This window comes from Ictalurus punctatus, chromosome 7 (assembly GCF_001660625.3).
Source record: "Ictalurus punctatus breed USDA103 chromosome 7, Coco_2.0, whole genome shotgun sequence".
Lineage (NCBI taxonomy): Eukaryota > Metazoa > Chordata > Actinopteri > Siluriformes > Ictaluridae > Ictalurus > Ictalurus punctatus.
Window position 1 is genome coordinate 30,315,100 of NC_030422.2, and position 13,722 is coordinate 30,328,821.

At 37.8% G+C, this 13,722-nt stretch overlaps 2 protein-coding genes across 3 annotated transcripts in view; both read right to left on the minus strand.

Annotated features, from left to right (window-relative positions):
* LOC128633053 (E3 ubiquitin/ISG15 ligase TRIM25) overlaps positions 1–5,346 on the minus strand; it is an 11,373-nt gene extending 6,027 nt beyond the window's left edge. The window contains exons 1-4 of one of the 2 annotated variants that reach the window (XR_008396730.1): positions 4,606–5,346; positions 4,300–4,395; positions 3,620–3,853; positions 1,797–1,956 (exon numbers count right to left, since the gene is read on the minus strand). Coding sequence is in view for 1 of the 2 variants with exons in the window: in XM_053681638.1 (XP_053537613.1) it covers positions 1,797–1,956; positions 3,620–3,853; positions 4,300–4,395; positions 4,606–5,196 (1,081 nt within the window). In the remaining variant the exon portion in view is untranslated. The remainder of the gene's footprint in view (positions 1–1,796; positions 1,957–3,619; positions 3,854–4,299; positions 4,396–4,605) is intronic. The other variant, XM_053681638.1, reaches the window with a different exon arrangement.
* A 2,320-nt stretch (positions 5,347–7,666) lies between these two features.
* Positions 7,667–12,668, minus strand: LOC108268255 (E3 ubiquitin/ISG15 ligase TRIM25). The gene is made up of 6 exons (XM_053681639.1): positions 11,947–12,668; positions 11,645–11,740; positions 11,284–11,517; positions 10,935–11,088; positions 9,564–9,623; positions 7,667–9,291 (listed from the first exon to the last, which is right to left on the minus strand). Exons 1-6 carry the CDS (start codon positions 12,535–12,537, stop codon positions 8,759–8,761), a joined length of 1,668 nt encoding a protein of 555 aa, XP_053537614.1. The 5' UTR covers positions 12,538–12,668; the 3' UTR covers positions 7,667–8,758.
* Between the last annotated feature and the right edge of the window lie 1,054 nt (positions 12,669–13,722).

The following is a 13,722-nucleotide window of genomic DNA, read 5'->3' on the forward strand; positions in this document are numbered from 1 at the left end:
ACGGTCCCTAAATTTCCGCATATCCGCGAATATCGAACGTCCAACGTCAAGCCAACTTTATTCCAGCACATGTCTCAACATAATATGATTTTTATTCTAAGTGCAGACCTTTTAAGAAAATGACGGCTGGTGATGACATAAGTGTAAACCATATATAATATTATATTTGGCGTGATTCTCTCAACATAATAGGATTGCTTGATCTAAGTGCAGACCATAAGTGCAAAATGTATGTAATATTATCTTTGATATACAACTCTCAACATAATTAGGATTGAAGATGATGACCGTTAACGACAGCTGTTAAGAACATGACAGTTGGTGATGACCATTTACGACAGCTAATTAGAAAATCACGGTTGGTGATGACCTTTGACCTGCCAACATAATTAGATTTGATGATGACCTAGACCTGTCACATCCAATTAGTGATTTTAGGTAGCTTACAAAATATACAAACTATCTCTCTCTCTGGCTGTTTGACTTTTCCCAATTGGAATGGTCAAATCTGTAATTATTGTTTGGTTGCTCCAGGAACATCACCCAGTCAGTGCCCTAGCTAATGTGGAGGGATACATTCTGCAGTGCCTTGGACAACAGTACTGTGTGATTTCATATGTTGCTGTGGTCAGAATATGGTGTGATGGAGTGAGAACTGGAATTTGGTATTGGTCTGTATATCACAAAGTTGAGTAGGTATGAATTCCTAATTTGTCCCTAGCACATTGGTGTTGGACCTCTCCACAGGTAGGTTGGGGGTACCACTGAACTACCTAATATTGTTATAGACCATAGTAAAGCTACAGTGAGTTTTTAATGATTGTTTGTTGCATTGGATTTTAAATATTTGTTACTCTTCATTTGCAATAAATATGAACTTGTTTCAAATTCACATTTCCACTTGTCTTCTTTCTTTCATTCCAGTCACTTACCAAAGTTGCAGGAATTAACACTGTTAGTGCAGAATGGGTCACATTGGGACTGGACTTTGGTGATACTCCCGATGTTGATTCAGAACAATATTGGGTGATGGCAGGTGTTTGCTGGTGGCTTTTAACAGTAGCTTTATGTTTTTCTGACTTCCTATGCAACTCTAAGGCCTTTATACCCAAAGTTCCTAATTTGAAAGTTTTCTTGCACAATGCAGCGGGCTTTAAATTTGTCATTTTCAACATGCTTCACCCAAGCACAAATACACTGTTCTCGAGCCAGATCTTGTTGAACTTGACCTTACCCATATTAGATGGAAGTAATTTTAACGGAAACAATTTTAAATGATTACTTCTAGAAGTAGCCATTTTTTTATGTGAGGCAGCACCCCGTTAGCCCACACACCACATCATGACACACTGAGCATGCGCCGATAAATTCTTACCAGGCTGCACAGTTTGCATGAATTGTTATTGGTTCCATTTTGTAACCGCGTAAACAATACAAATTTTTCCCCCAAAAAACTTTTAGAACTTTGTAAAATTAATGTTAACTTCATAAACCAAACACATTTTAAGACCTATAAAAATATGTATTTAAGTATTTAAGACATTTTACATATTTGAGACATTTAAAGGCATTTTAAGGCCTAAAATTCCGAGTATTAGATTTTAGACTTTTTAAGGACAAACTTTCCCAATATTTCACAAACTTTACAGCAATTTTATTAAGAGACACAGTTATATTTTGTGCAAGTGCCATTCTGATGTGTTTAAATGTTTATTAAATATTGATGGATTTTTCATTTTTATTTTCACGAATGTCTAACAAACTGTATTTTAAGACAATTTAACATTACAGCTTACCTCCACTTGGAATCTTCACAAACTCAGCGTTACAGCACTCTTCAACATTCTCTCTCAGCTGAGACACAGATGTTATTACAACCTCAAAAGTTAGAGTAGAGCTGAACATGATGGTGGGCAAGTTTGAAGATCCAGTTGGGGTTGCGACAGACTGAAAACTCTACAAAAAAAGGGAACCAGAAACTGGGTGAATTTGGTTAAGATAACAGACACGTCACACAGAATACTGCTTCTAAACTGTGATAGAGAGAGTAGGTAGTTCTATATTAAAATAAAAATAGATAATAAGAAACAGCATGCCATTACATACTTGACCCTAGACAGAACTGGAAAAAAGCTTCATTGCAACAGCCAGTTTTGTGCTGTATCCAGAGTTCACCTCAGAGGTAACTTTGAACTTTGAACACAGCACTCAGACAGGTGTACACGATTTGTCCGTTTGGCAGGGAGCAGACTTTGGCAAAAACAGAGCGTGTGATGCTGACCATGAACTTATATATTGTTGCTGAATATATGGCTCAATGCCTTATATTTCCTCATTTGTAAGTCGCTTTGGATAAAAGCGTCTGCTACATGAATAAACGTAAATGTCAATGGAGTAACAGTATGAGGTCCAGCACCAGTCTGACTGTCTGATATAACCACAATACTTCTCCTTAGATTCATGAATTGTACCATAAGCCCACTCAGAATCTACAGAATGACATTCTACTGCAAAATTGTATCATTATTATGGCATTATATCATTTAACTAAGCATATAGTCTGCATTTGCCACAGAAGGCAGAGCTTATCATCGGGACTGAACTTTAGATGGATGAAATTATGAACATCTCTTACTGGGTATGTTTTTAGGAGAGAAATTAACAAACCATTGTCAATGATTTTATTAATATGATGAATCAAATTATCAAATGAACAGCATGGTGTAATAACACATGCCTTGCACACATGATGTCATATCACAGCAAACCAATGACTACATTTCCCATCCTGCACCGCAAACATGGCCGCCATGGCCTGCAATTCCCAGAACATTCATTCATTGTAATGACGGACACCTGCATACAATCTCACGCACAATCACACCACAGTTTAAAAGGACTTTCTAGGCATTCACGCTTTGTGAAGAATTAGTGTTGTCACAGTACCAAGCGTTTATACCCTGGTCCTCGGTTTGTTTCATGTTCCTTGATCTTGTTCTTGTTTCTCATCTTGATTCTTGCCTTGCCTAGTTTATGCCTGTTTGTAGATCGCCTGACCCATTGCCTGTTTTTTTTGACCACGCTATTGTCTCATGATTTGGATTTGTCTGCCTGCCTCTCTTTAATAAAAGTCTTTAACTGCACTTGCATCCTAACCTTCATTAAAAGGATAACGTGACTCATTATAATTTCATGACCTTGATTTAGCATCACATGGCCACATTAACTTATTTGCACAAATAAACTTGTGGAACACAATATAAGAAATAAATAGCTTTTTGTGTCCTGTCCAGTCACTTATTGCAACTCCCAGTAGGTGACAGTGTTTTACACTCGTGACCAAACTATGAGTCATCCAGAAAATCAACTTAAGGACCTTCATAATCTGATTTTGTATTAGAAAATCGTTCCTAGCATAAATATTGACACAACCTTTTAATTTAAGTTGTTAAATATGAATATGGCCCCTCATGGTCTGGTTGTAGTGATCTATGTATTAGTGCTGGAATCCTGAAACATTGTCTTAGGTGAAATTTCATTGTAAGATTGGACCCACATGCCCAAATTCTGAAGAGCTGCACTGATCTGAATATTCTTCTGATTTTCACAGTGCTGTTACCTGGAGGAACTGGACAGGATCCTCTGTGTGTGAAAGCTCCTCCATTTCAGCATCTCTCCTCTTCAGCTCTGCGATCTCCTGCTCCAGTTGCTTCATGACTTCTTCAGCTCGACTCACTGCAGCTTCCTCCTGAGCTCTGATCAGCGCTGTCAGTTCAGAGCATCTTCTCTCAATAGATTTGATCAGCTCCGTAAAGATCCTCTCGGTTTCCTGCACTGCTGCTTGTGCAGAGAGCTGTTAGGAGACACAGGGAGAGGATGTTTCTAAATCAGCTATTTTACAGGAACTCCACTCAGGGAGACAGTGAATACATGGCAACACATGAGTCTAATGCTGCTTTCAACTAGAGGTCATAACTTGTTCTCTACTTCTCAACCACCACCAGAAAAGGCAAAAAAAAAAAAAAAAAGCCCCGTCGACTCGAAATCCCCACTCATGAACTTGGGGTAGTCTATTCAACTATCAGTTCCTCGGAGTTCAAGGTGTTACACCAAATCAACATGGCTGTGCACAGCATCAGAAGTAAACAAAGTAACACCATTTACCTTTAAAAGTGTTAACTTTAGATCAATCATCATGAACACATGGAAGCATGATTCTGAGCTCTGACTTACCACTTACGAGGTAAGTAAAATGCAGCATATCCGATCCTGAAACAGCTGTTTCAGCTTCAAACTCACCTTGTGAGTCTCCATAGCTTTTATGAGTTCCTGAAGCTGCTTCTCTCTCTCCTGGATTCTCTGCTTGGAGTTTCCCTGCATCTCCAACAACTGCTTCTAAACAGTACCACAGCACATAATTCACCCTCAGTGTGTTAAAGGAATTAAATGAGAGAAATTCTATAAATTGCATAATAAAATTTCACTGGAATCATATAGAAGCAATATTACTCGAGCTAAATGAATTTAAAAATAAAAATTATAATAAGAAAGCAGCTTATTCCTATCCTTTACTAGTTGTAGAAGATGGCTGTAAGATGTTGTTACCTGTTTCTCAGCTCGTCCTGCTGCAGCTGATACTGTATCATGTCCTTTATGTTCATCCATGGTACACAACATGCAGATACACTGCTGATCAGTGCGACAGTAAACCTCCAGCAGTTTGTCATGCTGAGAGCAGATCTGCTCCTGGAGTCGTCTGGAGGCTTCCACCAGCTTGTGCTTCTTAAAGGCAGGAGATTCATAGTGAGGCTGGAGGTGAGTTTCACAGAAAGAGGCCAGACACACCAGACAGGACTTGATGGCTTTGGATTTTCTCCCAGTGCAGGAATCACACTCCACATCTTCAGGTCCAGCTGAACAGTGAGCAGGACGTGTAGCTTGGAGTCCCGTCTTCTTCAGTGTCTCCACTACTTCAGCCAGAACAGTGTTTTTACTCACAACAGGTCTTGGAGTGAAGGTTTGTCTACACTGAGGACAGCTATAGACTCCCTTCTGATCCTCCTGATCCCAGCAGCCATTAATACACACCATACAGAAAGTGTGTCCACATGAAATAGCTACTGGATCCTTGATTAGATCCAGACAGATTGGACAGCTGAACTGATCCTGAAGTCCTAAAATATTCGCTTCTGCCATTTTACTGAAAAATAAACTCACACAGTCACTTACAGCAGCTCACACTTCGTGGTTCAGTCTGTAAAAGCCGTGTGGAAAACAGGTGTGTCTGAAGAAAAGGTGAGAAAGGTATGAAACAGATCCGCCCTCGGACTGAACAGATACAGATTAGTTTCACTTTCGTTTCCGATAAAATAAGAGTAGAGTTGCCAGGTCTGTTTGAGAGAACCGACTTAACCACCATTTAAACTAAATTAATAGTCAACAAATTCAACCCTATTTCAAATATTTTACTCTTTAAAATCCTGTATTAGACAACAATATTTATAAAGTAACCCAACATACACACAGTTTTCTTAATCAATGCTTTTATCAAGGGTGAGAAATGACTTTGGAAAACACTTCAGTGACACAAACACGTTTTTATAGATAATGTGGCCTACTATGTTATTTTCTTGCACATTTAGTGCAGACACAAAAAAACCCTCCAACGTACCAACCAGTCTGGCTTTCAAAACCCAGACAAAAAAATTAAATCAACCTCACCCCAGCTTCCCAAAGCCTAGGGACAATCACAGATCTGGCAACCCAAAGAGTCGTGGTAAAGGGTGAAGGAAAGCGAGAGCGGTTAATAACAGATACAGATAACGTTCTTCAGATAACAAAGTATAATGATACGATTTTAATATTTTACATGCAAACCGTACAATACATTACTTGAAATGACGACAATCTCATACATAGTGTTTATTAAAATTACTTTAAAAATACACTCACTGTCCACTTTATTAGGAACACTTGTTCATTCATACAGTTATCCAATCAGCCAATCATGTGGCAGCAGTGCAGTGCATAAAATTATACAGATACAGGTCATGAGCTTCCGTTAACATTCACATCAAATATCAGAATAGGGGAAAAGTGTGATCTCTGTGACTTTAACCGTGGCATGGTTGTTGGTACCAGATTGGCTGGTCTGAGTATTTCAGAATTTTTTTTTTGTTGTTTGTTTAGAAAATAGTGATTATTTCAATTACTGTAGACTTCCTGTCAGTTCAAACCAGTCTGGTCATTTTCCTCCATTCTCTCTCATCAATAAGGCGATTGCCAAATGATTGGCTGATTAGATATCTGCATGAATGTACAGGTGTACGTGTGTTCCTTATAAAGTGGACAGTATGTGACAGTGTTAAAAATAATTCAAATAAATAAATAAATAAACAAATAAACATCACTCGTACTCTCCTGCTTTGGCCTCAGTACTCATGGACAGCAGGCCTCAATGTTTTATGTTGCAGGACTAAAAAACAAAAAAGCATATACATTCTGTCCCTTGTCAGGGGTACAGAGGTTGAGCGTCCATTCTGAAGTGATGAAGACTATGTCCTACTCCCTCCACAGAGCTACAGACCTCACAGCCAGAAGTGTAAAGGTGAAAATACTGGCTGTTGCAAGTGCACTTCAGAATCATTTTCAAAGCAGAAGCTGGTGAAAAATGCTCATGTAACCACAAAAGTCTTAGGTTTAATAATTTGAGGGTTCTGATTAGATGTCTTATGGATGTCAAATTAGTCATAACAATGAAAAAAAGAAAGAATTCCAAGTTTGTTTGTTTTTTTTTTTTTTTTTTTTTTTTAAATAAGTCAATGATAAGACATCAATTCTGCAATTATACTAAAGTTTATTAGTTATAGTAAAGTACATTTCAGCAGCAACTTTAATGCCATTGCATTAAATAACACAATCTGCAATCCTGGTACATTTTGTATATTGATTTATATTAGATTACTAGACCTGATGAATCTAATGAGCAGATTCAAGCTGTAAAGGTCAAAGAACAAGCATGTGCACAGATAGTCCTAAGGTGGTGCTCAAGCACCTGCCCTTTTGGCCTATGACTAGACAAGTGCCCTTTGTGCAAGACTTTGTTTTTATTTTATGTTTTAGGTTTTAATTTACATTTGTCCCATGGCATCAATTCTCAATTAAGTGTGTACCCGAGCCCCTGCCCGTCCCTCTTCAACCTGAGGAGCAGCATCAAAGTCTCCCTGACTTCACTGGTGACAGCCTGGTAATGATGATGTTTGCCCTAAGCTTCAGCATTTTTATATTTATACAATGACATTAGTCTAATATTTGTATTGAATGTGCTTTTTACAGTCACAATTTCTACATAAACCATTTCACCCGTTAATTCACTACATTTTATTCCCAACAGCCCACGCTCATACAGTGTAGGAGGCTTTAACATGATCAGAGAGATGGTGTTGTAGTATAATGTGCTGTCCTCTGCTGGACACTAACATACATATAATAACAAATGAAATAATCTAGTTCTCAAACCGGAATATTATTCCGTACGATTTCTGCATTTTAAATAACATTTATTGATAAAACATGCCCCAGGGAAGACTCTCTGCAGTCATTACAACCAAAAAGAAATACATTCAAGACCAAATCCTCAGTACATATATGAGTCAGGGATAAGGCATTGAGTTTGTGTTCATGGTCAAGTTTATTGCTCACAGTTCAACAGCAGCTTAAAATGCCATTGCATTATACAACAAAATCTGCAACTCAAAACAGACATACTTTATAGGATTATGTGTCTGGTACATCCTGTACTGTGAGTTATGTTAATTTACCATTGATAGACTTAATGATGCGAAACATAATGAACATAGTGTGGAATGTTGAAGGTCAAACAACACACTAACGTTAAAAGACACAATATTGCATTACACAATGTTTCAAAATATGATTTATACATAGAAAGTATACTGATGTGTGAGAGTAAAATAGATGTAATGTTATTAGGAGCAACATAAAGACTTTATATTTGCTGTGTACAGCTTGTTTCCTCATGACTCCACTGAACACAGTTGTCTGGCTGTAATAAAGCACCACACTATCACAAATTTAAGTAATATAACAAGATTGATTAATAATAATATAGTAGGAGTAAGTACGTAGGAGGAGCAGTGAGGAGTAAATTTATTTTAACTTCTTATTTTAACTTGTATTATTTTAACTAATGAAATCTATTTGATAATCCAGTTATTAGAAATAGTAAAAATCCATGCTACCTTAAACCAACATTGTACCATTATGCGGTTTGTATATTTAGGTTTACAGACTGATCACGATCCATACAATCATCATAATTACAATAAATGATCAATTTATTAGCTACAACTACTATGTTGCCACAGGTAATATAATGTAATGTGAGACCCTTTCATGTTTTTAAACACAGTTTTGTTTTTTTAAAAAAGACTCATTTCTACTTTACTTACTATGCTACAATGGAGCAGAATTGCCTGATGAGAAGGTTTTACTTTTTTTTTTTTTTTTTACATTTTTATCTGTAGCAATGTTATTTGTTTTCACTATAAAACTGTGTGTAAATTTATGAAGACGTTAGTTTATTAGATGTCAGTTCTTGTCTCAAATCAGATTTTTTTATTATTTATTCACAATTGTATATTTCTTTTGCTATTGCAGTACACTGTTGTTTACTGTAACCCCATCAAACTGCATGCAGAAACAGACACACGCAAAAATCCACTAGCATCACAAAGACCTATTTTAAATGACATAGTTTAACCTTTGATCCCAAGCGAACCACAAACCCGGGGTAAAGAGGCTGAGTGAATGTGGTGCGAACTCTGTGGAGGAGCTTCATTGTGTCAGAGACGCTGTAGAAGGACAGAATCCCTGCCCTGTGATCCACATACACTCCTATTCTAGAGGAGCTGGGTATTACTGGGACACTAAATTTATTGTTATTGTGACTGAATCTGAATTTATTTGGAGAGCAAAACAATCTCCAGGATTGATCATTGAATCCAAACTTATACTCAATACCGTTTCCCTTCCTGCTGATGTCTTTATATGAGACTGCTAAAGAAACCCCTTTATTCCCACTCCACTCAACCTCCCAGTAACAGCGTCCACATACACTCTCTGTACACAACACCTGGGGATAAGAGTCAAACCTCTCAGCATGATCAGGATAGGACTGTTGTGTTGAACTGCAGGTCACCAACGTGTTCTCCTCAGACAGACAGAGGAGCTTATTAGCTGTGTTAGGATTCAGTCTCAATTGGTAGGAATCTGATGGAAAGAAAAACCATTTGCATTTAAAAAAAGGAAATTCCAGATTTAAACATTACAGAAACAACTAGTCTATCAGTTTTTGTGTGTTGCTTTCTTAGTGATAAAGTAGCTTTACCACCTAAAGATTACACACACACACACACACACACACACACACACACACACACACACACATTATATATATATAAGCATGAATATGTATAATTAAAAATACTGACACTGAATTCAACAGACAGAATCTGTTAGCATGGTGTGCGTGTGTGACTTACATTTGAGAAAATCTTCTCTGCTTTGGGGTTCAGGAACAGGAAACATACAGACATAGCTCACTATGGAAACACAGTTACAGGAACTTTATTTATAAATAAGGCCAATGAGTAGAGGTTTTATTACATTAAAATAAAACATTTTCAACTGTTGCTCAGCCAGGACAAGGATTATGATTAAGGTTCCCTTCTTATGTTTTGTGCAGGAGCTACAAGATACATCTAGTAATGAAAAGATTATAGTTACCAGCTTGGTATGACACAGACTACATCAATGTTATGATGTCTAAATCATACCAAATCATCAAATCACTCGGAGTTGTTCCGTATCTTAAACATATATGTGCTGACACTGTAGGACACGCTGCTATTTATGAACATGGAAAAACTGAGGTTGCAGGGCCATTTAGAAGTCTAAACACATCACTTTGGTTTCTGAATTTCCAGGTTTAGAATTGAGTGCCATTAAATTCCATACTCTTCCAAATGTTTTAGACCTGCACAAGAATTGTGAAAAAAATCTATTCCTTTGTATCTGTGTCAAAAAGCCAACATATGTCTTTTGAGGTTAATGCCTAACAATATACTTATGCCATTTGCATGATGAACTGTTAGCTATAAGCATACAGTATGTCTTAGCTACATTATGCTTGTCACTTAAGTGTACATATAATGAAGCAAATTGTAGGCCAAATATGCATGGACTGATTGATTAGATTTGATTCCGGTGGAAAATGTTCATTGTTGGCCAAGGTGTCGCTTTAAAATAACACTAACCTGCTAAAGCAGTTAAATTAAAAAATGAACAGGGCTTTTCTATTTATAATCAATACAGTCAGGGGAAAAAGTACATCATCCTTCAATTCTATGTTTTTATTTATCAGGGCCTACATAACAATTCTGTGGTCCTCACCAACTTCTATAAAAATACTAATGACAAAAAAAAAAAAAACACAACCAATTTCAATATGTAGTCATTAAAAAAAAGAAATAGAAAGTGAACCAACATTCAGAAACCAGGTGAGAAAACTAAGTACACCCTATAATTCAGTTACATGTACGACCATCTTTAGCAAAAAAAATAAATAACGAAGTAAATGTTTTCTGTAGGAGTTTATCAATCTCTCACAGTGTTTTAGAGAAATGCTGGCCCACTCTTCTTTACATCATTGCTTCAGCTCATAGATGTTTGAGGGCATTTATTTAGGAACAGCTCTCTCAAGATTCCACCACAGCACCTGAAAGGGCCTTTGACTTGGCCATTCCAATAACTTGGTGGTGAATATTGGTGTACATTTTCTTGTACAAATGCCTACCAAACTGATTGTGTGAAATGTATTTGTAGATAATATAATATTCAGAGCTGGTGCTTACCTCCAGCTAATATTTTCCCAAACTCCTCTTTACTGCATTCTTCTACTTTCTCTCTCAGATTAGACACAGACTTTACTACATCCTCAAAAGTGAGATGAGGACTCATGGTGGGTACAACTGCAGATTTAGGAGTGGTCGAGACAGACCGAAAACTCTACATATAGAAAAGGAAACAAAAACTATGAATGGATATACATAGCAGTTACATTACATAGCTGTTGTGTGGCACAGGATGATCTTTGATCGTAGACAAAACTGTACTACACACCAAACTTATTAAAATGAGGAATTGTAAAAAAGTGTTAAATTAGGAGCTACTATATTGTGAATATACATTCAGTGCTGTTACCTGGAGGAAATGGATGGGATCCTCTGTGTGTGAAAGCTCCTCCATCTCAGAGTCTCTCCTCTTCAGCTCTGCAATCTCCTGCTCCAGTTGCTTCATGACTTCTTCAGCTCGACTCACTGCAGCTTTCTCCGGAGCTCTGATCAGTGCTGTCAGTTCAGAACATCTTCTCTCAATGGATTTGATCAGAGCAGTAAATAACTTCTCAGTTTTATGCACTGCTGTTTGTGCAGAGCGCTGTTAGGAGACACACACACGTTATTTATTCAACTCTTTTACTGGAACCACAGCTACTGAGACAGTGACTAGATGAAAAAGGAGCATCTGAGTGATCCTGAATCAGCTCTTGCAGTTCCAAACTCACTTTGTGAGTCTCCACAGAATTCCTCAGCTTCTGAAGCTCCTTCTGTCTGTCCTGGATTCTCTGCTTGAATTTTCCCTGCATCTCTAACAACTGCTTCTACACAGAAACACAGCACATAAATCACCCTCCGTGTGTAAAAGGAATAATATAAGAGAAAATTCTGAAAATGGCTCAATGAAATTTCAGGCATTGCACTAATGCAATTCCACTCGAGCTAAATTTATTTACTAATGAATTTTAAAAAATAAAAAAAGGTTTGTGTCTTTGAGTGGTTGTGAAAGACAGCTGTAAGATATTGTTACCTGTTTCTCAACTCGTCCTGCTGCAGCTGATACTGTATCATGTCTTTTATGTTTATCTAATATACACAACATGCAGATACACTGCTGCTCAGTGCGACAGTAAACCTCCAGCAGTTTGTCATGCTGAGAGCAGATCTGCTCCTGGAGTCGTCTGGAGGCTTCCACCAGCTTGTGCTTCTTAAAGGCAGGAGATTCATAGTGAGGCTGGAGGTGAGTTTCACAGAAAGAGGCCAGACACACCAGACAGGACTTGATGGCTTTGGATTTTCTCCCAGTGCAGGAATCACACTCCACATCTTCAGGTCCAGCTGAACAGTGAGCAGGACGTGTAGCTTGGAGTCCCGTCTTCTTCAGTGTCTCCACTACTTCAGCCAGAACAGTGTTTTTACTCACAACAGGTCTTGGAGTGAAGGTTTGTCTACACTGAGGACAGCTATAGACTCCCTTCTGATCCTCCTGATCCCAGCAGCCATTAATACACACCATACAGAAAGTGTGTCCACATGAAATAGCTACTGGATCCTTAAGTAGATCCAGACAGATTGGACAGCTGAACTGATCCTGAAGTCCTAAAATATTCGCTTCTGCCATTTTACTGAGAAATAAACTCACACAGTCACTTACAGCAGCTCACACTTCCTGGTTCAGTCTGTAAAAGCCGTGTGGAAAACAGGTGTGTCTGAAGAAAAGGGGAAACGATATGAAACAGATCCGCCCTCGGACTGAACAGATACAGATTAGTTTGACTTTCGTTTCCGGTAAAATAAGAGTAGAGTTGCCAGGTCTGTTTGAGAGAACCGACTTATTTTCCATTTTAAACTAAACAAATAGTCGACTACTTCAACCCTATTTCAAATACTTTACTCTTTAAAATCCTGTTTTCTTAATCAATGCTTTTATCAAGGGATGAGAAATGACTTTGGAAAACACTTCAGTGACACAAGCACGTTTTTATAGATAATGTGCCCACTATTTTATTTTCTTGCACATTTAGTACAGACACAAAAAAACCTCCAACTTACCAACCAGTCTGGCTTTCAAAACCCAGACAAAAAAATTAAATCAACCTGGACCCAGCTTCTCAAAGCCTTGGGAAAATCACAGATCTGGCAACCCAAAGAGTAGTGGTAAAGGGTGAAGGAAAGCGAGAGCGGTTAATAACAGATACAGATAACGTTCTTCAGATAGCAAAGTATAATGATACGATTATAATATTTTACATGTAAACCGTACAATACATTACGTGAAATGACGACAATCCCATACGTAGTGTTTATTAAAATTACTTTAAAAATACACTCACTGTCCACTTTATTAGGAACACTTGTTCATTCATACAGTTATCCAATCAGCCAATCATGTGGCAGCAGTGCAGTGCATAATATCATGACAGTGTGTGACAGTAGAAAAATACTTCAAATAAATAAATAAACAAATAAACATCACTCGTACTCTCCTGCTTTGGTCTCCATGACTCATTAAAGTGTTACTTGTATTTTTCAAAGAAAATTTGGGAGGGATTTGTCTGACTGATTGTTCTTACTCAGTACTCATGGACAGCAGGCCTCAATGTTTTATGTTGCAGAACTAAAAAACAAAAAAGCAAACACATTCTGTCCCTTGTCAGGGGTACAGAGGTTGAGCGTCCATTCTGAAGTGATGAAGACTATGTCCTACTCCCTCCACAGAGCTACAGACCTCACAGTCAGAAGTGTAAAGGTGAAAATTCTGTTTTCTGAGCCTGTTTTCCGTGACCACGACCTTGATTCATGTTTA